Raw genomic sequence first — 27,945 nt, forward strand, 5'->3', positions numbered from 1 at the left:
TGATGTGTCATAACATCGTATCACATCGCATCTTGTCCATCATCTTGTTTGCACAAGTCTGTGTCTGTGTGTGTGTGTGTGCGCGTGTGTGCGCGTGTGTGTGTGTGTGTGCGTGTGGCCGCTCTGTCCAGTATTAGACGCCAGATGACGCTCTTGTCTAACGGTCTCGCCCTTTTTAGCCCAGACCCTTAGATGATTTCCATACCGAGAAGTTATCGGACACGTTTCCCTGTCTATCAATAACCTCCTGGGGATCAAGCCAATTTATGAGTGGCCAGGAGCTGCACGTGATTCTATTTAAACATTCCATATTTGGGCATTACACGTCGTATCAAGAAAAAAAAGAAAATGATTTCCTCCACCTATAAATCCTGCTCTTTTTTAGGACAAGCCTAACATCCTCTAGAAATACAAATAAAGCCCAATAAACAAATAAAACTTCTAAACAACTTATGTATACTTTATTAGCTGATTCCGTCTCTGCCGTGACCGAGTGCTTTTTGTGAGTCTCTCCAAGGTTATATTGTTTTGGAAATAGAATGAGCTCATACGTTGGAAAGTCTTTTTCTAAGCAAACGCAAGACGCCTCCTCTTGTAGAATGCACACTTTTGGCAACTATGGAGCTCACTCTGAGTTCCACGAGTCCAATTACGCGTACGAAGGGCTTGCTCTCGGCGGATCGTTCAGTTCTCAAATCCCCTCCAACTCTTTGAAACAGGAGGCGATAAACACAACCGACCGTGCAAGGAGCAGCGCAGCAGTTCAGCGAACACAGACCTGTTCAGCTCAGGGCTCTCGTAGCTTTGTAAGCACTCACGGGTACAACCCCCTCAGTCACGGACTGTTGAGCCAAAAAGCCGAGGGGAATATGGAAGTTATGGAGAAGCCCAGCGGCAAGAGCCGCACAGACGATATCAAAATGGAGACTACTTCAGCGATAAAGCAACAAACTAATTCGACTCAGCGTCAGAACCAGTCTCAGCCGCAGATTTATCCGTGGATGACAAAGCTACACATGAGCCACGGTAAAGTTACGTTTAAAGTTTGTTTTAGAAGAGAGGAAAACTGCACGCATCTCATCCTCGTCATTGCATCTCCTTCCTACCCTGTTTTGTCGCTCCATATTTTTCCTCTTGAGTTTTATAGGCCAAACGCAGGAAATAATAAAACTAGCGGCCGTAAATTTTATGACAAAGGCATCTATTGCTCGTAAACCTGTCCTGTTACTGTGAAGAGGTGATCCCCGGTCAAATTTATGGAGAAATAATTGGTTAAGAAAAGCAAAAAAATCATAACATGTAAATTTACGTATTATTTCTTGCTTTAAGAATTAAAGGGAGTTTACATGTTATTTAGGCTAAGTGAAGTGATATTTCAAACGAATCTTTGCATACACATGCATTTTGTTTCCGGTTGCACTCTTCACCGCTGGAGTAAAGTACAGCAAAACTATTAGGTCAATTTTGCATTCTCTAAATACTGAGGCATTGCAATCCCAATGTCTTTTTTGCTCAGCTTTTACAATATTTTGTCAGTACATGCTCGTGGCCTCCTCACAGTTATGATTGTTTCATTATGTTTGTGTTATTTCTGTGCATGACACTTTCTTATTTCAGAATAAATAAACATTAGCGTCATACCACCTGTCCACTGTTTTCATTTTGGATTTCATAATGCTTGATGTTTTCATATTACATTCTATGGATTGTGTTTGGTGGCAACTTCATCAATGATTATGAAAATTGATTTTATAATAATATGCATGAGGACGACAATCGATCAAATTTTACAAATATAGGTAACCCAATATCTTTCTGATGCCACCTCAGAATCTGATGGTAAAAGGTCACGAACCAGTTACACCCGGTACCAGACTCTGGAGTTGGAGAAAGAGTTCCATTTCAACCGATACCTCACACGTCGCAGACGTATCGAGATTGCCAATAACCTCTGCTTGAATGAGCGCCAAATTAAAATTTGGTTCCAGAACCGTCGCATGAAGTGGAAGAAGGACTCAAAGTTGAAAGTGAAAGGAGGACTATAATAACGTGGTGTACGGCTTCAGCTTGAAAATAAAAGCAGTGTTAAGTTGTACTCAAATAACAAACGATTTAAAATAGATTTTCTTGTTCACAACAGTTGATGTCTTCATTTGTCTACAATATCATGTTGTTATGTGAATATGTCCATATTTTCAATATTTATTGATAGTGCTCCCTCCCCAGAGTGCGGGAGGTACTTATTTGAGTAATGTATGAACTTAAACTTTATTTGAATATGCTTTACTAATTTCACTTGTATCAATAACCTACATAATATACCAAGGCCTGCATCCAGTTATGTTTTGCATAATTTAAGTGCAAATAATGTGGTGCTTTGCTTGAACAGTCATCAATTTGCCCATTGCATTTTGCTTTTTGATGGGACTTGTCTTTTTATCCATTGTACTTTCTGTTCTAAATACATATATATGCAACTATAATATCCACACGAGGATGGTAAACCGCACGCCACGATGATAATGCAACAACTATAGTGTCATATTTATCGCTGTGTATCATGTTGTCTGTCAGCCAGCAGCCAAATGGTAATTTTCTCTTAAAGATTGTTTGTTTAAATACTGTGCAAACAGAACATTTTGCTCTTTCACTGACTATGTTTTTGGGGGCAATTTTTTCAGGCAGGTACCTTGACTTTTGTTTCTATACACTCTACACTTGAGGAGCATATATGGGGCATCCTGTAACGACTGTAAGGAGTGGCTTATTGATACCTCTCATACCAAACAAGCTACACGACCTACTTTTGTGTGAACCGCATTTGTTCTATGATCCATTATTTCTGTTTTTCCAACCGTTTGTTTTCGAAGTTTCACTGCTAAGCCACATCGATAATTTTCCAGTCAGTAATGTATTATTACAGTAATGATTAAATTGTCAATAGTGGCAACATATCAGAAAGTTTCCTCACTTCTGGGTTAAAAGCCATCTGTGTCTAATAAAACGTCCAATGTGGTATCATTGTAAATAAACTTGATTAACCTTAAAGAATATCCTATTGTTAACATAATTTTTTTGTCTGTTGAAGCAACAGGAACAAAAAAAAAAAGAGTCTTTCTTTACACAATGCATTTTTGCACTCAAGGCCCGTTTGATAAATCGTGCAGAGTTGAGAGAGGAAATCGTTCTGCGCGAATTTAATATAATTTTGATCAATATTCGTGCGTCCATCGAGGACCAGGTCTGAATGTGTATACTTCCAGTGATGAGACATGATTGAACTTTAACGCTCTGGTCACTTATTTACAGTAGCCCTTAAACGGAGGCACATAAAACTTTATGACCCCAATAAACTTTTACAGCACTTCCTCTCACCCATCATACACTGACAACTGTTTCCTTTTTTAACAGATCGGCGGAAGTTTACACAAACATTTCAAAGTGACGTTTTGGTACACAGAGCTCATAAGAACAATGATAGTTAGTCAAATACTAAAAATTATGAATACACGAATTATTTTTCGAAAATGCATTTGCATTATGAAACAACAGCGTTATTAATCGTCCATCGTGTGAAGCACATAATTAAAGACGTTAAGAGTGAATTTCTCATGCTAATACATTATTGTTGAAATTTATCATTTAGATAATGAGACATATGATGTCAGTCACCCTATGCGCCGAAATCATGTAATCCAGGCCCGTGTCAAATAAAGGACACAAGAGCAAAATGCATATTTATGACTGGCTCTTTCTCGTTCTACACTCAGGCTCCTTTCCTGTTTATTTGACATATTTTAGTTTTTAATTCATGCCTTCTCCGCGCTAAAAGTAACTTATTTGAAATGCCACGGAACATTTTAATCTATATAGGCTATTTCTAAAAAAAAAAATATGACTGTAAAATTATATGTAGCTACACACTAATCTGAAAATAAAAACAGGCAGCTAGTCAATTTATACTACTGTTTCAAAAGTGCTTTCATTTTAGAATCGTCTCACTCACCTATATTGGAGATTCAATGTAAATTTCCATGCTTCTTTCATTTTCTAAACTCGCTATCTTGACCGAATGGGCCACATTGCGAGTTACTGTGGTTACTATGTTGCTTTTTACACAAACCCCTCTTTTTTTAGCTCTCTTGCCACGTATTTTGAAGTTTTGAGGGTTATTTATGCCAATTGCCCAAAGCAGGACCAGTGAGTGGTGCAGGAAGAGCACGTGGGGTCATTAAAGTGGGTTTTATGGCCTGCAAGACCTGACAAACCCTCAATATATTTACATCATATATAATGTTAACTGTCCGTAATCGCAGCTGTTGGCTAGTCTTATCTCTGAGAGAACGACTTAGAGCCTGTTAGTGTGGGTTACTCGCGTCAGGGTCTGTAGATGTTCGACTCTCCCAAATGGATCCCAGGCGGTTGCAGTAAGTTAATAATCTTGTTTTCCTCTATTTAATTAAATATGTTCTTTCCTCCGCAACACCCTCGGGAATTAATCAAGGATGTAATTCAATAGTTCATGGAGAAATTGTGTCAAGTGATGCGCAAATGTGTCCTCATCTGTTCAGTTTTGATCAATTTCAAAGGTCTAGAGTGTACGTTTGTGCATTTGTATATTACTGTTAATTTGGCATTGATATAGAATTATTGTTCTGGCAAGAGCTTCAAATCTAATTCTGTATATCATGATACTTATGTACTCAAAAAAGCATCTTAAAACCATTGTACATGTATAAAAACTTTTGCCTTGGATCGTAATTTATATGCAGTATTTGAGATCTAGAATGTGCGTATATAAAAATACCTTTTGTACTTCGAAAAGTGCTGTTTGTGCCTAGGATACGTATGTTGTGTTAAAATTGAAGGTGAAGGACTGTGAGAAGCTAAGTGATCTTGTATTGGTTTGCAGATGAGAGCGCAGAACATAGATCTTTAGATCGGACATAATGTGGGGTCATGTGCAGGGCAGAGAAGATGTGGTGTTGTGAGGTGGGGTCATGTACAGGGCAGTGAGGATGGTGAGGTAGAGTCACATGATTAACCAAGAAAAAAAACCTGAAATGACTCTAAATTGTTCAAAGGCAAATGAGAAAGTATATTTTATAAAAAAAATTACCACTGTTATTTGTTGGTTTTCAACACCGGATATTCAGTGGTCTTTATTTGACAGATGAGGCTCCACTTGACCATTATAATCATGGTATGAAGAGTTTAAGCCATATCTTACTTTATGATGTTGTGCTTGGAAACAGAAGAAGTCAGACTGCTTTGTTCATCCACAATGTTCTCTTTAATCTGTGCACTGTGATCTTTGCTGAGAGGAAACTCCACTGCCATCTTCATACTGCTGTGTTTCTATTGTGGAGGCCTGTGATATATTTTGAGAACTTAATTTAAATAAAAAGAACCAATGCATCAGTTTTGGCTTTATGAACTAATTCGGGCCATTTTGCTGTGCAAGGTTTATACTTGTACAACACAATACAATACAATACAAAAACAAACTAACAATAAAAAGTTTAAGGAAAGGACATTTGAGTTGATATAACACTGGTTGTTTTTATGAGGGTCTGAAATGTAGTTGCTTTTTTGTCATGCAGCTGAGAAAAGAAAAAATAGTTATAAGGCAGCTTTAATCACAAACTCAGAGTTTTAATCAAACTGTGCATCGCAATTAATGTACCCTCATTTGATCATTTTATGTCTTTTACCATTTCAGTTCAGTTTACCTTGTTTTAAACAAAAGAGACAGAGAGAGAGAGAGAGAGACATTATTTTGAAAAAAATTGAATATGGTAAGAGTCATATTTGCAAATATTTCACAAAATTACTTTTCAATATCAATCCCTGATTGCATTTTGTGGTATCCAAACAGAAAACAACAGTGTAAAGAGCTCTAGCTCTGTCTTATAAGGCTGTGTCTGGTTGTAAATACTGCCGAGTTGTAAATTCCATGGCTTCCCAATGTTCTTTCCTCCAGGCTCAAAGAAATGCCTTTGTTTTGTGTGTGTGTCCCCCCCCCCCCCCTTATTAAAAGCAGTAGGAGGGGTTTTAACTGATATCAAGTGTCATTTGTAAAATATTTAAATGATAGAACTTCAGTTAGTATTAAGTTAAAGTTGTTATTAAGTTGAAATTGATAAAGTTACGTGTAAGCAAGAAATAGTTTAGCTAAGTGTAAGTCTATCTTATTTGACATTCTAACAAAAACATAGATTAAATTGTCAATGTTTACCAATCCATTGGCGGTAATAAATCATTATTGTTGTGAATTATACACACATATATGAATGTTTATAATATATTCAAGAATGTTACACCACATCAATAGTCAATTTTATAGATTTTCATTCATAGCTTTCATTTTTAATGTCCATATTTCCCATAAACAGAAATCTAGAAACATTTAAACAATTACATTTCAAATATATTTGGAAAAAATATAAATTGTTGCTTTATTATTACAATTTTTTTTAAACATATACCTTTCTCAGATTATGCTGTGTTCATATTTATGTTTATTCAGTTATCTAAGAATAACAATGCTGACAATGACATCATATGAATGTACTCCACTGTTATCAGATCAAAGCAGAAGTGCGTAGCTGTATAACTGCTCAGAGTAGGTGCAGGTTTTACTCACTCAAAGGTTGATCGAGGTGGATAATATTCTCTATTGTACACTGACTAGAATATTATCAATAGTTAATAGGTTTGGAAAATGGTAAGTCATTCAGAGAATAAATGGGTCATGTGGTGTATACTGTGGTACAACCAACCATCACAAACACATTCAGTAAATGTCCACTGTTATGAAAAGATAAACATTTTGTTTCATAATAATTGTTGTACCTGAAAGAGTGAACACTAAATTAAAATGAATTCATAATAAAGAATAAACCCAGCTTCACTATTTTTAGTAAGCCTTTTTGTGCATCTTTTTATATTATCATTAAGTCTTTGAATACTGTGTCAAAACATTAACTGCCAATAGGGGGCAATAGTTTTATATTCCTCTGTTTTTGTCTCTTCCAGTGCAGGTTACTCTGGGTTCAACATATTCTTTTGTCATCTACCAGATTACTATCTAACTAACCATACATGGAAAATAGCAGCAGTTTCATTCAACACATAGATACCTTCAGAAAGAATGAGTAAATGACAGAGTTGGAAATCATGCCAAGGCATGCAGAGTAAATAAACAAGGCAATGCTTTCAATTTTGGAACAATTCATGTTCTGTTTGTAGACAGTTCCTGTTTGGACAGGCATTTAAAAAATAAAAAAACAGTACCTTTGTTCTCTTTGTGGATAAACTGTTCTTCATTCAGTGATGGATGAGGTGAATGAATGAAAAACAAAATTCAAGTTGGTACTTGGACTGGTGGTTTTCTTAATAAATGAGTGTCAAGATTATGATTTACTGAGGAAACCTTTGGTGATGACAACATAAGCTGCATTTGCTACAATAAAACATTGGTATGTAATAGCAAATACTTTGACTTTAATGCAGGAATTTTATGACTAAACACAGTTTACATTTGGTTGAAATTATACCATAGTGTTTAGATGTATCTTTTTTCCAGTGTTGAGCTTGGTTAATTGTAGCATTGAGTATATACTGAACATCACAAAAACAGCTATATTTCACACTCTATGTATATAATATTTTTTGCCATTCATCTCGATGACAAACAGTGGCCCAACACTGTATGTGCATTCAGCCCACATTTACATACTGATAATTTTCTTATACTATGAGGCTGTAAACCAGAAAGAAGAAAACATGCCACATTCTTTAAAAAAAAAAAAAAAAAATATATATATATATATATATTCTGAATTGCCATGATGACCTGACCAAGTAGGAATTAATTTTAGGTCCTCCATTGTTGCAAAAATAACTACATTCATCAAGGAAATAGTTCTGAAAATAACCTGTGCTAAATACATAGCCTTGTCCCACTTTAAAGGATCGTGCCTTTGGACAGTTCACCCTCAATGAGAGACAAAGAGAAGTTGTACTAAAAACATGAAAACATAATGAACAATAAATCATTTAAATGCAATTTAAATTATTAATATATGCAACTTTGTATTGAGTTGCAATTTTGGTAGACATATTTCATGCATGATTTTTTTTTTTAACTGATTACATAAACTTTACTCAAATATTAATTTAAATACTTACCAGGAAATTGAAAGAGTGCATTTCCATCACAGCATTTCCATTATTGTAAATCTGTGTCAAATGCTTTATATGGTTAGAAATGATATCCTTACAAGACAAGTATATTTAAGTTATTTTTATTTTCTAAATTGCTTTCTTTCTTTTTAGCGCATGAGGAAATTGTGAACGTAAAGGGCAAGGAGGACCTCATTGTTGCCTTGGTAAGTCTTACCGTTATTTTCTTGTTCTAGTATAATATTCGCTGCGTAGAAACACAGAGGGCAGTGTTCCCTGACAATAGCGGCGAACAACTACAGCATATGCCCATGTGTCAGTGGCAAGGAGCTGTAGTTTCAGCTGTTTGTCGTGCTAGTGAGCCAATAAGCGCTCTTTAATATGTTTAAAAATGTAGGCTAGACATAACAATAAATGTTAATACACATTGTCTATTTATTTACATATGGTGTAATCTAACGCCATATTTTAATATACATTAAAATAAAACTACATTATTACATAGCCTACGTTAAACTATAAATACAAAATTCTATGTGTAACAAGACTCACCTGTTTTAAGCATGTTAAGCCTTAAAATAATAAACAAAAATAAATTATATAAAAATATAAAATCATAAAATAACGTAAAAAACAACAACAAATACATAAAAGACGTAGGCTATTTTGTTCACAGAGAAGAGACGAACAACAGACTCAAAAATGGATCCCACCTCAAATAAGTAATCAATGATGTAAAATAATATTCATGATTTCTTAAAGAACTTGCACAGTCAAGAGTTAAACAAACCTAAATCAGACTTTAAATGCATAAGAGTGCAAAAGATGAAAATAAATAATAATAATAATAATAAAGGCCTTGCACTTTTTATATTGTAGAACAACTTGGGTCACTTGAACTAAAATTGACTCGATATTTAAGACAAGAAAAATGCGCCCAAAAATGGAATCATTCAAAATTACTGCAAAGGGCATACATTAAATATCATATAGGCCTAAAATGTCATTCGTTCATGCATAGATTCTGGTTTTAGACAACTGGCATATCCTTCCATCTAAAATCACACCTTATTTACATACAGAATATTCTACTGAATTATTTTCTTTCTTTCTATATCTATCTATCTATCTATCTATCTATCTATCTATCTATCTATCTATCTATCTATCTATCTATCTATCTATCTGTCTATGTCTGGGAAGAATCACCTATATACAAATGAATCATCAGGCAAATTCGCCGGCGGTTATGGCTTTTTGGAAGTCTCTACATTATAACTAGTTATTGAGCTGGTGCAGGATCTGAGGCCATTTATGTGCAGAGGGAATTCATCGCTTTTCGCTCATCAATAACTCCTTGGCAGTGAACTATTGGAACGAGTCGAACGCGAGGGGTGAAATGCGGGTCAGGCTGTCTAACTAATATTAAAATGCGTCCGCAACACTATAGAGCAGTGCCGAGTGGGTGGATGGGGGCGTTTTCAGGCCGGTGGGGGTGGGCAAAAAATCCCTATCACATCTGTAGGGTCTCGAAGTAAAATAAAAGACTTGAAATAAGGCAAGACGGCGGCTTCCGAGCATTTAATTTGTGATAGAGTTCTGTCCTGTTTGTTTGTTTTCGATATATTTAGGGGAAAATAAAAAATAATCACTTATTTTTCTCTGGTGGGTTGAAATTTGGATTTGAAAATATGGGCTCTGCTGCTTATGTATAGCCTACATGGATTCAAAAAGTTTAGAATATCTTTCCTGTTTTTCTACTTTATTGATTTGTTTGTTTCCTTATTTGTTTCGTATCTGTTCCCGTTCAGATAGCTAAACTCAGGAGAGAAATGCAGGGTTGCAGGTTACCGGGCGGTCATATGGTAATAGCGTGCACAATAAACCCCAAGGAACAAAAGAAACTTATTTTTCATCAGTGCTGTCACGTGTCCGCTTTGTGCACAACATGTTTGAGACGGAATATTCAAGTGGGTGCTCCTATGTTTTCGAGATTTAATAGAATTTGATAGTAAAATTGTTTATCCTTTTTCCCTCTCATGCCCACTCACTTTCTTTTACGTTCTCAATATTATTTACTTAACCTATTGGAGTGTTGAAATGTGATATGGAAAATATAAAAAAGGCAGAACTCTTCAAAACACATTTAACCTCAACGAAAAAAATAATAATTTCTCATGACATTAATTCTGTCATAACGTAAACAATTTGTGTTGAATGGAACAATGTGTTTGTTGTGCATGTGGTTCAAGTGAAAAGGCTAATAAATTGTGTTCTAAATGAATGAATGAATGAATGTGATTCTAAATAAATAACAGCATTTCCAAATCCGTCTAAAGAAAAAAGTAGTTTGTTGGTTTCACGACTGATTGTCAAGTTTTACTGCCATATTGTTTTTGAGCAAATGAAAAATAAATAATTAAAATGATAAAAAATAAAATTAAAACAAAGCAATTACAATTTTTATTTTGACGTTTTTTAAGTAAAGACTAACGAATATTACTAAAAATATATATATTAATGTACCAGTCCCCTATAGATATTTATTCTGACCAAATAGATACCAAACAGAAACCTCTCCCCAGAAAATGCTTTAGCCCCTATTCAAGATGGTGAAGAGGTCATAGTCTAAGACTTATTTTGTACGTTGAATTCTGTTTTAAAACTTCCAATAGAGGAAAGGCCTGTCAGTAGTCGTCTATATGTACCCTGTAGAACCGAATTTGTGTCCAAAACATGAAAATCGCAAATACGTCTCTACAGGAATACATGGGCGGCGTAAAAGCCACGAAAGCCAAGTTGGGTTTGTATTCATCTCGATCAGAGGCACGTGACTTTGCATGAAAGTCGTGTGTGCTTGCTATCAGAAGTAGAGGAGTTTGAATGAGCAGGACTACATGAGGACAAACATACTTAGCCAAAATGGTCGTAGGTCGTAGAAGTGGAAATATGATGTATGCAATCGCTGTAAACGGTTAATTTAAAGCCTTTATAGCTTAATTAAACACCAAATCTGCTCTCAACCTCCACATTTTGCCTGAAGTCGTGGAATCGTAAGTTAACTGTATAAATATAATTTATAACGTAGTTTCACTTGGTTATTTTATTAACTGTAGCCTATGTAAATAATAGGGATAACGACATATTAGACTATGTGCCAATTATTCAGGAAATTTGCTTTGCACTGGCATATACAGATTAGAGATAAGAGAAAATATGCTGATTCTAAAATATTTATTTGCCTTCATGTTAAGGAGGCTAACTTTCTGTAATAAAAAGCGTGGTAAAATAGCACAGGATAGTGTTGTGTAATTATTAGCTGTAGTTAAGTAGCCTATATCTGATCCGTTTTAAACTGAAGTTTAAATGTGATGGATTTTTTATTATTTAATTTAATTGTTATATATTTTAAACAGTGTAATTAGCTCAAATATTTTAGGTTAACAGCACATGCACAAGTTAACTGAGAAACATCTCTAGGTGCTGTGGCATGATCCGAGAAGATTTGGCCATTGTGTATGAGTGTGAGAGAGCGAGAAAGGGGGAGAGAGAGAGCGAGAGAGAGAGAAAGAGAGAGAGAGAGAGAGAATGAGAGAGAGAGGGATAGAGAGACTGAAAGACTTCGCGGACAATGGCGGAAAATTGAAGGTATATTTGCGAAAGCTGTGGTTCCTTATCCGGGGACTACATCGCCCCATGCCATTGGGCCATCGTATCACGTGGTAAAAGTAACTTTACAGGGTTGCTCGCTAGTAGGAGGGCTTTATGGAGCAGAAAAACGACAAAGCTAGAAAAATTATTTTCCACTCCAGAAATTAATGATCATGAGCTCGTATTTGATGGACTCTAACTACATCGATCCGAAATTTCCTCCTTGCGAGGAATATTCGCAAAATAGCTACATTCCCGAACACAGCCCCGACTATTACAGCCGTGCAAGGGACAGTGGCTACCAGCATCACCACCAGGAGTTATACCCTCCGCGGGCAAGCTACCAGGAGCGTCAGTATAACTGTGCAAGCATCCCTGAGCCTGATACTCAAAGAGGACATGGACTGCCTCACGCGGGGCACCTGCTCGGAAAAGGGCAATCTGCCTCATGTGAGCCCCCACCGTTACCCCTGTCTCCTGCCACCCCTCCGGCTGCATCCTCCGCCTGCAATCAAGCCACCCCGGAGCATCCCAACAGCTCAGCTTCTGCCAAACAACCCGTAGTGTACCCCTGGATGAAGAAAATTCACGTCAGCACCGGTAGGCAACTTGAGCGTATTTCTCTTAAGCACTATAAAGCTCACCCCTCATCCTAACTCTCTCTCTCCGTCTGCCTCACTCCTTTTTACACTCATCCCCTGGCCAGCCTCTGCTACGATAGGATAGAAGCCTTTGAAATGGCACAATTGAGGCGGATTTACGACTAGGCATTGGTAATTACACCCACCATAAATTTTATAGCCGAGGTATACTCTGGGCAGTCGTATCACCATGTGGCTTCTCTTGTTATGAGTGTGCGAGAGAGTGAGGGAGATCTGGGACCAGAGAAAAACTAAGCTTTATAATGTTGCATTAATAATTCAGTGCTGAGTCCAATGTGATTTTAGCCTTATTATAGAAAGCTAACTTTTATATATTTTAGCCCACCCTCATTTCCTCTGTCGCCACCATTTCTCAATGAAAGACACACTTGTTTACCCTATCCTTCCCTCGCTGCTTTTCTTTTCTTTTCTGTTCTGTTATTTCTTTCTTTCTTTCCCTTTGCTTCTCCTCTTTCCAGTGAACTCTAGTTACAATGGAGCGGAACCCAAGCGGTCTAGAACTGCTTACACTCGCCAGCAAGTCTTAGAATTGGAGAAGGAATTCCACTATAATCGGTATTTAACACGGCGAAGACGTATCGAGATTGCTCATTCCTTGGTCCTCTCGGAGAGGCAAATCAAAATTTGGTTTCAGAACCGCAGGATGAAGTGGAAAAAAGACCATAGGCTGCCAAACACCAAAGTCAGATCCTCTTCCTCTACGGGCATTTCCTCCGGGTCCAACACAAGCTCAGCGGCTGGCGTTGTGGCGGCAGCTTCCACCACTAACACCATGTCAGCCTCCGAGGACCTCTCCGGAACCGAGCGTGGCGAGGATATTACAAGGTTATAAGAGAACTATTTCGAGGAGAGAAGGGGAGATCAAATGACTGATTATTTATAAAATATAATATATTTTGTTTTCGTAGGTATCTTGTGCGTAAAGCGGGTTGCTTTAAGTCCACAGTTATATAAAATGCATGTTATATAGCATGGATTATTGCGAATACCTATGGATTATTTTTTACGCGAAACAGGGTTTAATTTATCTAAAACTGAATCAATATGATGTTTGTTTGTTTTTGTTTTTTTCACAAGAGAAATATTTTGGGCGAAGCAGGATATGGACATTTTATTCAAATGTTATTTGGGCCTTTCTTTGCCCAGCTGCCAAGGTGAAGTGCACAACGAATCTATTTATTTCTCACTTGAGAGAGCTGGTACGTTTTTTTTTTTTTTTTTTTTTGTACTGTAAATGAAAAACACTATCGTGGGTATCGATAGAAAAAAAAAGATCTGAAAAGTCTTTGTTTTCTTTTAATGTAAATCATGCTGTGGGTTGTCTGTCGTATGGAAAGGTTAAGATTTTAAATTATCATTTAGTTTTTGTTGTGATGGCGTTGTGTTTAGGCTATTAACAGCAGATTGTTGTGAGATGCAATAAAACCAGTTTAGTGTATTTGTGCTAATTATATTGGTCAATAAAACGTAAGTGTCTATTAGTTTTACCTAGACTTGAGTGACTTTTATTAATATGCAATGTAGATTAAATTTCCGTGCATAAATAGTTAAATATATTCTCTATAATTTTTAACAGGGGATGTAGAGACTTTCGTGTTAGTAGTCAGTTGAATATGCAGATGTAGGCCCAAAAGTAACAACGTTATCCTTGCATTTAAAAATCTACGTGGTGTCAGTGGGGTGGCAGCTTTCGTTCTTGCAGAAAATTAATTAGACACTTTATTTCTGCCATACAACCTCTAATATCTACAACACAGTCTCTCACATTTAAGCGCTCAGTTTGTGCGGGTTAGCATGGGTTATGCACCGATCACTTTCTAATGTACGCCTTTAACGTGGCACATAAATCGGGCCTTTTTAGTAGGGACCTCTTCGCTTTTCATGTTATTATTAATTATACTGTTTTCAACGTGGCTGAAAATGTCCCTAAAAATCAATTCCAGTAGCCTATTCAAAAATGTCCTGCACTGCTTCTATTTTTCCACTATTGATTTCAAGCCTTATGAAGCTGAGAAACTAATTCAAGCAATTCGTTTTATTTTATGGATAAACTAAACAGTGAAAATTGAGAATGTAAAAATAGGTCTAACAATTTATGGACTTAATGGAACATTTTTTAAATGTGCTTAGTTTTGTTGAGTTTAAGTAAAACATATTTTGAAATTCGTTAGTATTTAAATTAATGCTAATTAATCTTGATATGTTCAGTTGCAATATAGTATGACATGATTTATTACAAAATAACCGTGACTAAACACAGTTGCAAAAATAGCTGTTATGGGAAAAGTGTGTAAAAAGACCAATGTAAAGAGACAAAGGCTGTGAATTCGGTCAACTATGTCCATATTGCTATTTTTTAAAGAAGCAATTTGCATGTTGTGAAATATAATCCTAGTACCTCGAAAGTTCTGATTCAGGCCACTCCTCTTTGTGTGTCATATTGTTATTTTTAAAAAGTGGCGCTAGATCGTGTTCGAAGCAACGTCATCGCCAAAGCAGATAGTAGGATCTAGACACACAGGGCCAAATCTGCACGCTGTGGCCTTGCCAGTTACAATGCTGCACAGAACGCTCCCACATGCAAATGAGTTGAAATTCTATTGTGATGTTTTCGTTTTTTTTCTAAATGCACAAGAATATATTAAAATTTAAATATTAGAACACTTAGCGTCTCTATTGATATCAATTCTCGAAGAAAAAGAACATGTACAGAAAATAAGGAATGTGTTTGATTAATTGTAAATCGGCCTGAGTTGAATGAAGATTACACAACGGCTTGCTAAGTGGGGGGCTGAGAAGCACAAAGGAGTGAGTCATTTTAGACCATCAATCAAGTCCGGCAGCAATAGTCAATTGTACTTCTAATGTATTAAGTTGTACATAGTGCACAAAAGCGTCACTGCAAAATATGTTTCAGCGGAGAGTTTGTCCAAACCTAAATGAGAAGAAAGGCACTGGCCATCGTCTCAGCCTGGCCATGACTTTGGAAAGGCACTTGAAAAGAGTAGGTGCAGAACTGCATTCAGAGACCATTATGTGACTGAACAGCAGAGAGAAATGAATGTGCACGCCTAAATCGTAGCATCCCGGCAGTCTCTTTCGAGATGCTGTCGCCTCCATGTCGCGAGGCTGAAAAGGTACTTTATTGAAGTTTGTGGCGACTAAGAAAAGTCGAGTTCAATTTGGGGACACATTTTCTGTCCCATTAGTTTCGTTTCAGCCGGGTCGGCCGACCTCTCCCACCCCTTGACCCCACTGGCTCTCTCAACGTGTACCTTCTGTGTGCACCCTCACAGGCTTCCTGGGGTTCCACCGGTGCTCTTGCTTTCATTGTGGGTTTTTGCTTATATTGATGTGCCAATAGAAGAAGAAGGACATCTGAATGTGTTTCTCCTTTGTTGCTTTGCACCGTATGACCTACGAGATCGGTGAACTCTGGGACAAGGCTCTTCTAACGTGCGACCTTGTAACTTTTTCTTTAGGGGACATCCATTTTCGAGCTGATAGTGTAGTGCTGACCAGTCTCTAAGTAATGTTTCTACCTTCACCTAAATGGAAAAAAAGACAATTAAGACAAAATAGGCATATAGTTCTAAACAAAATATATAAAGTGGCCGGAACATACGTGTACAGATAGATTTTTGTTTTGACTATTAAATATTTAATAGCAGACTTTGTGTTAGTCAAACAGGTATGACAGCTTTTAAAAACATATAAAACAAACCTGTTTTCGTGAAACAAACAGCAGTGAAATTTTAAGAATCCTTTTCTGGGGAGAGCTGCATTATTGCTGATATTGTTTGATAGATTTCTGACATTTCACGGCAGATGTAAAGCAGCTTTTGTGTTACGAAAAAGCATTTTAAAAGAAAGAGTATAACTCATAAATCACTTTTGACTTCTAATGTGCTAAACTAATATTTACATTCATTAAACCAAACAAGCTGTATCGTTTAGGAGACAGGAGATATATGAAGTCATCGCATGTGTTGTGTGGCTGCTTGCCAGCCAAAAAAACTTTCATACAAGTTTCATTTTTGCATGTATAAATCTTTATTTCAAACAATATTTAGTAGCTACTCACACTGTAAAAGGCCACCTTCTACATGATCTGATCCTTACAATAACTATTTAACCGAATTCAGTGTCGTTGATTTAGCCGTGTTAAATATATATATTTTTACTTCAATACAACCAGTTAATTTAGATGTTGCCACATGAAGGACATATAAACTACTAAACCTTTTTCATTTTATTTTATTTATTTTTTAGTTTTATTTTTTTTTAAAGAGTGTTGGCTCCTTGGAACATTTATTGCAGAAGACACTATCTGACTAATATCAAAAAGGTTAAGTTAAAATTGTATTAATCGTTTTGGTATTTGATGAAGATGATATCTTCAGGCACATTACTTTAGTGCTCTGTGCTGCAGAGCTTAGAATATTATTTTATTTTGCTGCTAAATAAGATGTAGTCTAATTAGGTGACAAGTACAAATAATTCCAAATATACTAACTTTTTCTAGCCGTTAGAACAGTATTATATTAGATATATTTTCCTACAGTATTTGTTGATGGCAATTAAGAAATGCACAGATAGATGTAAAAACAGTAGGCCTTTTCTAATACCTCATACCTGATTCCAATAACTTAATTTATGCAGAATGAGGAACATGGCGCCAGCAGTTCCACTAAGCCCTGTTTTCCAATAAAGTTACAAATCACCCTCTAAAGATCGTCTTCGCTTCTGTCGTACATTATTTAATGATGGTGGTGTACCGTTTCCAAAACCAGCACATAGCTCGTTTGTTATAAAATAAAATGTAAATACAACTTTAAATTACAACCTTACAAAATGACAAGGCTAACTGCAAAAAAATGGAAATGTCTGCAGTTTGTTAAAGAAGTTGTCCTATTGTCCAGTTACTGTAAGTTAAGAAAAATAAATAATTTATTATTTAAAAAAATGGCTATATTTAAAATTATTTACTTAATATTTATGACCATTTAGAGTGATTATTATTTGTACATTTATAGGCTATGTATGCCTTGTATGTATGTATGTGTATGTGTATATATATATATATATATATATATATATATATATATATATATATATATATATATATATATATATATATATATATAGTATAATATTTATTTAAATGTATAAATATTTCTGAATTCTTAGAAAATAATTATAATTATAATGTAATTCAATTAATGTGAGCATCATACCAGATGCGATCTGGCAGTGGTTAACCTATAACACTATATTTGCTAGCCATAAAGATCATAGAAGGACACAGTGCAGGGCTACAATTACGGCCACGGTCCCATCCGCACTGTGGTGAACTGTATCGTATAAGGAGGTGAACATTTCTTTGTTTGCGTCCATAAATCAAAAAGATGACTGAGGGTTTGCCCTGCAATACAAGTGAGTGCCACGCTGCACAAAATCTGTTTTGCTTTATGCTTAGGTTTTTTAACCTGCCCTTGTAGGAAGAAGAGGAGGAAGAGACAAGCAGGAAGAGCAAGAAGATCATCACCTGTCTGCAGAAACGCGCGTTTACCAAACACTTTATCAAAAATGCATTTGTTTATTGTTAAACATAAGTGTGGTAGCAAATTCACTGTTTAAGAAATATACACATACATTATCTAATATTGTAATTTGTCGTCTGTAGTCCTAAGTATTATTCAAAAAAAATTCTGAATACAGTTACAGTTGTTTATGCTTTTATAGTTCATACTTTTGTAGTGATTGCAGTTGCACAGTAATGCACACTTTTTATATTGTGTCAATGTTGAATTGGAAGATTTCTCTTTACCTTGCATAAACTGTCCGAATGAAAGTTAATCTATGAACATATTTACGAGGTACTCGGATAACGAGGCTTTCGGGAAACATAGTTTCATTTTAAAGTAGCAGCACTTGCATATAGCACTTAAAATCTGCTTTCGAGCAACCGACCCAGAAATAACAACTCACCTAAATGGGAAGTAAAGAACTACACTTTGCGTGTTAATACTGAACCTGACACTGACCCGTTAAGACAGAAAAGTTCTACCATGTTAATTACTCCACAAGACATAACATTATAATGGGAACAGCTGATTGTTTCTTTCAAAGAAGTAGTTAAAAACTAGTAACGAGTCATCTGTGTGAATAGATCTGGTTGCCCTGTAGTTGACTTGTAGGATTTAAATTACGTTTTTACAACACACCACTTTTTGCCTATTTGAGCAAATCTTTTGCTTCCCCATTGGTTTACCTATTCTAATTTCCATAACCATGCATGGCGCTTTTCTTGTACAGCATTTCTCACGATATCTTACTGAAGCATGATACACGTTAAAATATGCATCTTTCATAATTATAAAAAAAAACTTCAATAAATGAACAATAATAAATTAGCATTACAAGATGGAGCTACGTTGTTCTGTGAAGTACTGAAGGCATTGTTATTTTGGCTTTTTATTCTAAAATGCATTTTTGTTAGATAAGTGTCTTCTCAAAGCAATTAGTAAGTTAGCGATGAAAGGTGTAGGTTCTTAGCATTGTTACAAGGTCCTCTGTGTAAACTGAGCTGTGGTGAGCGACGCAGAAAGGCTCAGAGTTGAATCGGGGGTCACCATTTTATTTTCCAAAAATGTGGCAGTCCTTACACTGAATATCCGCTCGACACATGAAATACATAAATACAGCTCTTGTTCCAGAGACAAGTGTCCTATGTGAGAGTCTAACCATGGCTTTGACTTTTGCACTTTTTATGCATTTTTGCCACATTTTATGCGAAACGAAGAACATGAGCGAAGACGAGTGTCTGCATTGCACTCAACAGTCTCCATAATCTTTGTTCTGATGTCTTGCCCCTTAACCTTTACACTCAATATGACCCCAAATGCAATGCCTAATGGCCACCCAAACTAAATCAGACCAAGAGAGGGGACACACGACAGAGAAAACCAAAATTGTTTGAAAAACAAATTCTTGCCAAAAACTGAAAAAAAGAATTATGATGCAACAAAATATTGTCAAAGTGTACTTCATGGGACAAAAGCATAAATTAACTGCTTTTATTCAAGTCAGAAATATTAAATATGATTGAATTAACCTAAAAACACCATCGAAAGGTAGACATAGCTCCGTCACTTTTTAAAGCGTAGGTTGTAATTTATATTAAGAAATAAAATAGCCTAAGTTAAAAATAAGTTCATCCTACAACATCAAGACACCCCCTGAACTGTGCATTAAAAATACTACTAATAATTATTTATCGCAAAAAGAACATAAAACAACACTCCTAATCCAGTCACACGCAAAGCATGCTGGGGACTAGAAATCCATTAGCTAGCCCATAAACTTGTGCTAATTGAGAACACGCCTTAACTTCTGGTTAAGTGTTAGACAAACAAGCCTAAGTGGTAAATGCAGAAACCTCTTTAATGATAAAAGTCTTGGGCGCGTTTTGGGGGTTTCTCGAAAACACGGTACGCCTAAATGGATCGTAAAACGATTTTACGAATCATCTTAGAATTATGGGCTATTTCCCCAAAGCATTGAAAATAGCAGCACATAAATCGTCGTAGATCGACAAGTGTTCTGGAGAAATCGGATCGTGAAAAGTCATGAAGTCACCTGCAGGAGAAGCGCAAAATTACAGCCAAACTCGATAAAGTTACAATGAGCAGACCAGTCCATAATGTGACTTCCATATCAGGATTTATGCAACATGTAAAAACAAATTAATTAATTAAACATTAACACAAGACGGTCAAAGTGAAGTGAAAAAATAAATAAATTTGGTAGCCTACTTAAAACAACTTTTACATTTTTAACGTCAGCATCGAATTTCCAGTGTTCTCACAATTTTTTTTTTTTTTTTTTTGGCCCATTAGTTCTTTGAATCTGGCTTCCAGGCAAGCAGAACAATCTGCTTGGTGGTTTGAAAAGAGTGATCAACCCATTGCTTGGCGGTAATAAATAAATAAATAAACAAACGCAAGGCGTAATTTTATTTAGAATTCAGATTATTTTAACAATAGGATACCATTTTTATTCGTGAAAAAAAACTATATATATATTTATTTCTTCCTGGATTACCGAAGGCAAGATAAGTGACTGATATAAGAGATGAGTGATCTTGTGATCAAGTTGCCAGGCAACAACCTAAGAGAGTCGCTCACTGAATAGTAGAACATCCATTAGCTCTAAAAGTTCCTGATTTTACCGAGTTACCGATTGAAGCTACAATGCGTAACCTGTTTTTTTTTTATCGAATTAACCTGTAGTCTTTTACCCAGTGCCTGTCTATAAAGTCTCATTACAATGAGGAATTAGGCGTATAATGGCACAGGGGAAGTTTGTTAAGAATGCAAGACTGAGAATGGTCGTCATATGGATGAAGGGCCACCTGTGAGCATCTCGGTTTCTCTCTATCTGTCTATCCATCTTATTCTCCCTGAGTCTTCCATACTTATCTCAAGTAAACGTTTATAAAGGCTACTAAGGAGATGGAGAAATTAATGTAAGAGCTTAAGGACACAAGTCAGAAACTTTCCTAATCTACAGTCCTAAAACACAGACATCATTACAGGTCACGCACGTTTCCAAAGCAACCCCTTTTTAAAGCTCACTAGTTTGCACAAGTTACCAAACAAACAATAAATAAAGTATATTCACTCTCACGGGTTGACATACCCTTGTAGCCTAAAAGAAAGACTCTCTTGCTGCAACTGAGAAGTTCCCAGTGTCACGGTATAGATGTACAATTGTGTATTGAGGCTTTTGTCCAGTCCTCCGGGGTGTCTGCAATGTGTCTAAACATATGCGGTCATGAGGAGGTCACTAGACGTGCTGCTGCGCCGCAATGATTAATGCCATCTCCTCTATAGAGAAATGGCATTCGTAGATTAACGTTTTCTGTACAATATGGAGACTGCTTCAAATAGGCATCTATAGGCATAGAATATAATTTCTAGTGTGTTAAATCCTGTTGAAAAAAATAAAGACTGACTTTTAAATCCTTGCAAAATCGGAAAACTTTAGCTTGGGAGAAACAAAGAAGTCCAATGACTTTTTGACTATTAGTCATAAGGGGTTTAGATAAAACGCAAAGAAAACGTTAGAAATAAAACATTGAACAATCCTTGTAAAATTGGACAGCTTTAGCTTAAGTGGAACAAAGAGGAAAAGTCCAGTCACTTTCAGACAATCATTCATTGAGATAAAACGCGATGAAAAAATTAGAAATAAAATATGAAACTATGCGTTTCAACATAAATGCAAATACAACTTCTAGACATATTAGCAGGTAGTATCGTTTTATTTTTTATCTTTTATCTTTCTTGAATGTACAGACTACAGAAGGATGCAAAATGTGGCACAGGTGCGAGGAAGTTATGAAGTTAAACTGAAATCACTGCCAACAAGGCAACTTTATATAAATTGTACCACGTGTGAATTGGATTCCTATTTCAGGTTTTAATAGTTGACTGAATTCACCTTTCATCCACTTTAAAATGAAACAATGGAAACAATATTGTAGAGCAGTCGAGCCTAAGTCGAGTTTATTTCTAAGTTTCAGGAACTCTTCAATCTTTTTATTTAGGCTCAGATTTGTTTACAGCAACGCAGGGCAACGAAGATATAAATCTAGTCTTTGCTCTTCAGAGACAGACCCATTAGTATGCATTGTTATAACCAACAACATCCTCGGATCATTAAAATCCTTTCCTGGATTTACTCTCTCATCTGTCCAATGCCTAAAAAAACATTAGGATATTATGAATTTTTATTGAAGAGATTAATCCGTAGCGTTGTGCAGAAACAATGAAAAGATTATGATTTTATGAAATGCAAAAGGTCTGCTTGTAGATTTCAATAACCTATCCTACATACCAAAGAAAGAAAGAAAGAACTATTCACACAGTCTCAATATTTGTCTTTCATCCATTTCAAAGTTTTAAAATATTTTTTTTCTCCAAAATTTTAGGTTATGTCCTCAAGAGTTGGAGTTATGGTAGAGAAAGCAACAGACAGCTGTATGCAACGGCCCTTTGTGCATTCCATTAATTTGTTTACTATTTCCAACATTTGCCTCATTGCCGTTTTATCCTCTTTAGAGAGCCTGTTTTTGCATGAAATGGTTAAAGCGATGTTATTATCGATGTTTTATGCAGCTGTTTGTGTCAGCAGCCACAAGAGCGCAGAAGGTAGGGAGGAATTATAAAAGGGTTGACACCCAGAGCGACCGGCGCGCTTTTGTGAGAGAAAGAAAAATGATTTATTGCCAGCAACGTGGTTCAAACAGAGTTCACTGAGAATTGTAGTGTACCGGCGGAGCCGCTGAGTTATGGTCTTGCTGAGCCACTACATCAAAGATTCCTTTTCAGATTTAGTGAATGGACCCAGCGGCATGAGACAAGGGAACAAACTTACTTTAATTAGAAAATTCCCAAGATCACAGGCGACTTTCAAACAATAAGGGAAGAGTTTGAAATATATGAAAGGTACAAGGGGAACCATAAAACCTGCAGAAGAATAATAAAACCCTCCCTACAGCCTCCACCACCACTTCCAAAAAATATTAATAGTTATAAAATAAAAAATGCATCGAAATTGTTTAAATAGCATTTATTGAATATCTAATTCATATGTGGTTATGGAATGGGTACACATGCATTCCTTGCACACTCGGGCGCAGTAATATTTCATGTTAATAACGCTGCAGCTCGGCAGAAGACATAGGCTACCTTGCCCTACTGGCAGGCCTTTCTTTGCGTTTCAGAAACTCATTGAGAGCTGTGTATTATTATAATAAGCATTCTCTGAAAAAAGTAAATAAATACAAATAAAAATCCCTACAAGAGAAAGAGTGAATCGTTGAGGCTATCAGTCTTTGTCTTCGAAAATACGTTAGACATGTTATTGACAGTACTGAGTGTCTGAGTAAATACTCAAACAAGACACTGTGGAGAGTAAATGAAAAGGGACTAGTCCTTGTGCACAATTAATCACTAGTGCTAGACAACCGCTGTCCACAGCTTATGTAAAGGAAGGGTGATGTCTTTTATGTTCATTTCAGACTGGGGATAAGCTACTAACTTATTTCAGCGTGACTGCTTTATGTATAATGTTATCGTCAAGCAGTCGTTTTAGTTGTGTCTGGGAAAAACAGCGATCTGGACAGGTTGAGCGCTAAATAACGTTTTGTAGCAATGACCCTCTTCCCTCCACCAGTTTAGCTTCATGACGTCAGAGGACAAATGCTAATTCTGTTGCGAATAAAAAGGTTTTGTGATCAATCTGTAATTATTTAAAATAACTTTAAAAACAACAAGTTACCCGACTCCAACAAGTTTCTAAAGACTTCACAATTGCCCTAAAATGTCATGCTTACGCCAAATCTGGCTGTTCCTGCTCTTTGTTCATCAGAACGTTGTTTTAAATTGTAGACAATGGGATTCTTACTACAGACGATGAACTTGAACGTATTTCTTTGGTTACCCGAGACTACCAAAGTGAATTGAAAAACGATTAAAAAAAGTTAATTGAAAAACGAAACTCTATCATTTCACTAAGATTATAGTACAGCACTGGCAGTCAAAAAATCCCTTTGTTTGACCACACCCATTGATTCTCTTGATGTCTTTTTCACCAGGTAAAAATGCGCAGAAATCTCAACACACGTCGGACATCGTATAGAAACGCCATTAGTATTCGACAGATCTATTTAACTTGTGTTGCAATTTTTCTTTCACAGCTCCGAAACGTTGTTTGTCCACCCCACCCACCCAAAAAAAAAAAAAAAAAAACATGAGGGAGAAAGACAAACAATGCATGTTACTGAAATATTTTATTAATAAAAAGCATCTACATGGCTGTTTTTTCGAACGATTAATAAGATTTTTTAAATATATATTTAAAAAAATCAATACATGTATGGAGCTGTTGTTACAACTGTAAAGCATTACAGGAACAATTATTTAACTATAAGGCAAACAAGTCGATTATTATATAATACCTACCACAAGAGGACTGAAAAGTCAGTCAAGGTTTCAAACATTGTATTATAAAACGTTATCACCGAAATTAAGTCTGTATTCTGCAATCCATTGTGGCACAGACGCGCGATCCCAGACATGCATGTGTTTTCTCTGTCCAAATGGGTCTCTTTCTCCCTCCCACCTCCCAAATCACGCTCTCTCAACTCTGTCAGCACGGTAACAGGGTAATATATGCGCCATGCTCATGGCTTTTCGTCTGTCCACAGGATAATCATTCGAAATTGCAAAATAGCTGATGGAAACAAAATGCGGAGGAAAACGGAATCCTCGTTTGGTTGCTTTCCAGTACTTAACAACTCAAACAGCCAGTGCGCGAGGCTATTGGAGGAGGCCATCACGTGACTACATTGTTTACCCTTGTTGGAAAACAATTAAAGACGGCAGTGAGTGTACTTTTATGTCTTTCCTACACCTTGTGTGATCAATTATCCAACCGGAGTGATTAGGGCGGCTAGAGATGCACAAGAATTCGTTTCACGAATTTCATATTAACAATGCTTACTTGAACAAGATATGTTGCAATAAATCTCATGTTTGTTCTATGGAGCCACATTTCTCTCCTTGTGCTCTGCAGGAGAGCAGTTCTGCGTGGAGACAACATGCTGAAGAAAATTCATCAAAACATTATGAAGGCCATATGTGGAACTTTCAGAAACTCTCTCAACATCCCTATTCATCCTCTGCTGGTGTCAGCCACTCCGTGAATGAAACGACAAACTCCTTGGACCGGACGAACGCAAGGGAAAGAGACGAGGGGTGCAAGCTGTCAACTTCCTGCTTTTCAACCAAGAAGTACCCTTGGATGAGAGAGACACATACACCTATAAGCTTCAGCTCCATGAACGTCATGGAATCAGGTGAGAGAAGTCGTTTTTGGACTGAATGAGGTATATTGATTTGTATTGCATTTATATACATTTACATTTATGCAGACGCTTTTATCCAAAGCGACTTACATTGCATTCAAGTTACAGTTTTTACATTTTTTTTTTTATCAGCTCTTGCTTTCCCTGGGAATCGAACCCATGATCTTGGCGTTGCTAGCGCCATGCTCTACTATTTGAGCTACAGGAAAGCTATTGCTTAGAAATGACCACTTAATCTAATCAGTCAGTCATATTTTAGTCGATAATGAATAACAGCTGGGTCAGATTTGGTTCTATGTTAATGTGATTTGTCACTTAGACACACTGATGTCAATGACTGACATCATTGAGAACTACAGCTATTAATCAATTATTAGTGTTTTCTTTCCTTCTTAAATAGAAAATGAACCCCAAATTACAGGCAACATTTCAATCTTGACTGATAAAGACTGCTCAGTTCCAGTAAACATCCATGTAAGAAGAAACCACATGTGTCTCAAAGTTTTATGGTGTTCAGTTAAGGTAATTAATTCATATATTTTTTTTATCAGTCCAGTCAATCAAGATCAATGTGGACACATGGATGGGACAAAAAAAAAAAAGATGGGGAAAATATTATTGTATGCTTATTACACGGACAAAAACACAATTACAACGTATATATTTTAATTATAGTCATTTTTGTCCAACAGCACTTAAACTGTGTGAAAATATGTTCTTCTCAAGTGCATACACTGCATAAAAGGAAAAGGAACTTCTAAGAAAAGTAATATTTTCTAGAGACAGCCAGTTGTTCTGTGAACTTTATTAAGTTTAAACTTTTACTAAGGAGCAGAATAATAAAAAAAAGTCTACAGTGAAATGTTTATATTATCTGAGGCTATGCTTTTCTGGGTCACACAGATAAGACTGCTTCACTTGTTTTAACCCAAGTAAAATCATACATTTACACTAGTGAATATTCTCCACAGATATACAACAATTAATGACATGTTACGTGGTATGTATGTGGTGATTTTCAGCTTATATATGCAGTAATAACATTATGGCATTGAGGTCACTTCTTGAAGAACTTTTGTTGATAGGAAGGACAATGGATGAAAAAAAAATCCACACAAAATCATTAGGAATCTAACCACAGTAGAAATCATATGAAATGGATAATTAACTTAGGGATTAGTCTACCAACAGTGGTCTGCCCACAGACAGTGCACTGGATTCTCAGTACACTGATTTGTCATTGGGGGTTTAAACTTGCAGCTGAGCATATTCAAGGATGTCATGCTACATTTAGTTTAGGCATCAGAGAGATTTGCTCTGGCATTATGCTATGCAACTTGGTTAATGCTTTGGGAAGTGAGTTCTGTTCACTATCTAAACCTTGACAGATCTTAGACCTGATGTACACTCTTAAAAATAAAGGTGCTTCACGATGCCATAGAAGAACCTTTTTGTCTAAATGGTTCCATAAAGAACCTTTAACATCTGAAGAACCTTTCTGTTTCACAAAAGGTTCTTTGTGGTGAAAGAAGGTTCTTCAGATTATAAAAAAAGTAAGCAAGAGATGGTTCTTTGAAGAACCTTTGACTGAATGGCTCTTTGTGGAACGAAAAATGGTTCTTCTATGGCATCGCTTGAAGAACCTTCTGAAGCATCTTTATTTTTAAGAGTGTACTTTAATATTTCTATATATCTGCATATTTTCCAGGTGATTCCAGGTACAGCAGTGGTGAAGTACAGGATAGCCGCTGTAAGCGGGCACGTGCAGCGTTCACCTCCTCCCAGCTGCTTGAGCTGGAGAAGGAGTTTCACTTCAGCGCTTACCTGTGCCGCAACCGGAGACTTGAAATGGCTGCGCTGCTGAAGCTCACTGACCGCCAGATTAAAATCTGGTTCCAAAACCGTCGTATGAAGTATAAGAAAGACCACAAAGAAAAGTCAATGGCAAAGTCCTCTTACTCCCACCTGGAAACAGGTAACCAGCCCTTTGTGATTAGTGGCACCACAGTGGATCCTCCAGTGCCATTACAATTCCAATACCACTATGAGAGACCATCAATGTCTGGTATGAACTGTGCCCAGAGCCACTGGTGAAACTACAGGAAGTCCAACAACCAGGTTCTCCAGCACTAAAGCACGATTCACATCAATGGTGGAAATGACTGAATCCTCTTGGATATGTGAAATACAAATTCTCCACAAAATATGTACCTGTTCTGTCACTGACCAGTTATAACTCTCTCTGACATGATTTATATTTAAGGAAATTGAAGATTTATTACCCCTACATGACAATTTATATGAAAATTTAAGTTCAGTGGTCAAGTTCGCTCTGAACCAGATTACATGTTATCAGCTAGTACATGGTAAATCAGATCAGAGTTAGTCTCCACTGTGCATAAACTGCTGTAGTAATATCTTTGCAAAGCACCAAGATTTATTGCACACAGATCCAGGCTCACTTGTACAAGTTTATCTCTTGGGCACAGAAAATACCATTTAAAAAGG

At 36.4% G+C, this 27,945-nt stretch overlaps 3 protein-coding genes across 3 annotated transcripts; all 3 read left to right on the forward strand.

The window, feature by feature from the left end:
• Window positions 1-530: 530 nt before the first annotated feature.
• LOC306859580 (homeobox protein Hox-C5a) lies at window positions 531-2,045 on the forward strand (the record flags this gene model as incomplete). The annotated part of the gene is made up of 2 exons (XM_079400679.1): window positions 531-1,026; window positions 1,831-2,045. The coding sequence occupies exons 1-2, from the start codon at window positions 540-542 to the stop codon at window positions 2,043-2,045; spliced, it is 702 nt and encodes a 233-aa protein (XP_079256805.1). The 5' UTR covers window positions 531-539.
• A 9,872-nt stretch (window positions 2,046-11,917) lies between these two features.
• Window positions 11,918-13,986, forward strand: LOC306859700 (homeobox protein Hox-C4a). The gene is made up of 2 exons (XM_079400893.1): window positions 11,918-12,438; window positions 12,959-13,986. The coding sequence occupies exons 1-2, from the start codon at window positions 12,006-12,008 to the stop codon at window positions 13,330-13,332; spliced, it is 807 nt and encodes a 268-aa protein (XP_079257019.1). The 5' UTR covers window positions 11,918-12,005; the 3' UTR covers window positions 13,333-13,986.
• Window positions 13,987-24,646: 10,660 nt separating this feature from the next.
• Window positions 24,647-27,531, forward strand: LOC306859380 (homeobox protein Hox-C3a-like; the record flags this gene model as incomplete). The annotated part of the gene is given in 5 exon segments (XM_079400394.1): window positions 24,647-24,727; window positions 24,817-24,861; window positions 24,865-24,954; window positions 25,146-25,428; window positions 27,146-27,531. Coding segments are annotated over 5 exon segments (885 nt in total).
• Window positions 27,532-27,945: the final 414 nt, after the last annotated feature.

This window comes from Barbus barbus, assembly GCF_936440315.1.
Source record: "Barbus barbus genome assembly, chromosome: 40".
NCBI classification, from domain to species: domain Eukaryota; kingdom Metazoa; phylum Chordata; class Actinopteri; order Cypriniformes; family Cyprinidae; genus Barbus; species Barbus barbus.

Coding starts and splice junctions, on each gene's coding strand:
- LOC306859700 (XM_079400893.1), top strand. CDS start 12,006: ATGATCATGAGCTCGTATTTGATGGACTCTAACTACATCGATCCGAAA. Junction 12,439..12,958: donor GAAAATTCACGTCAGCACCG/GTAGGCAACTTG, acceptor TCCTCTTTCCAG/TGAACTCTAGTTACAATGGA.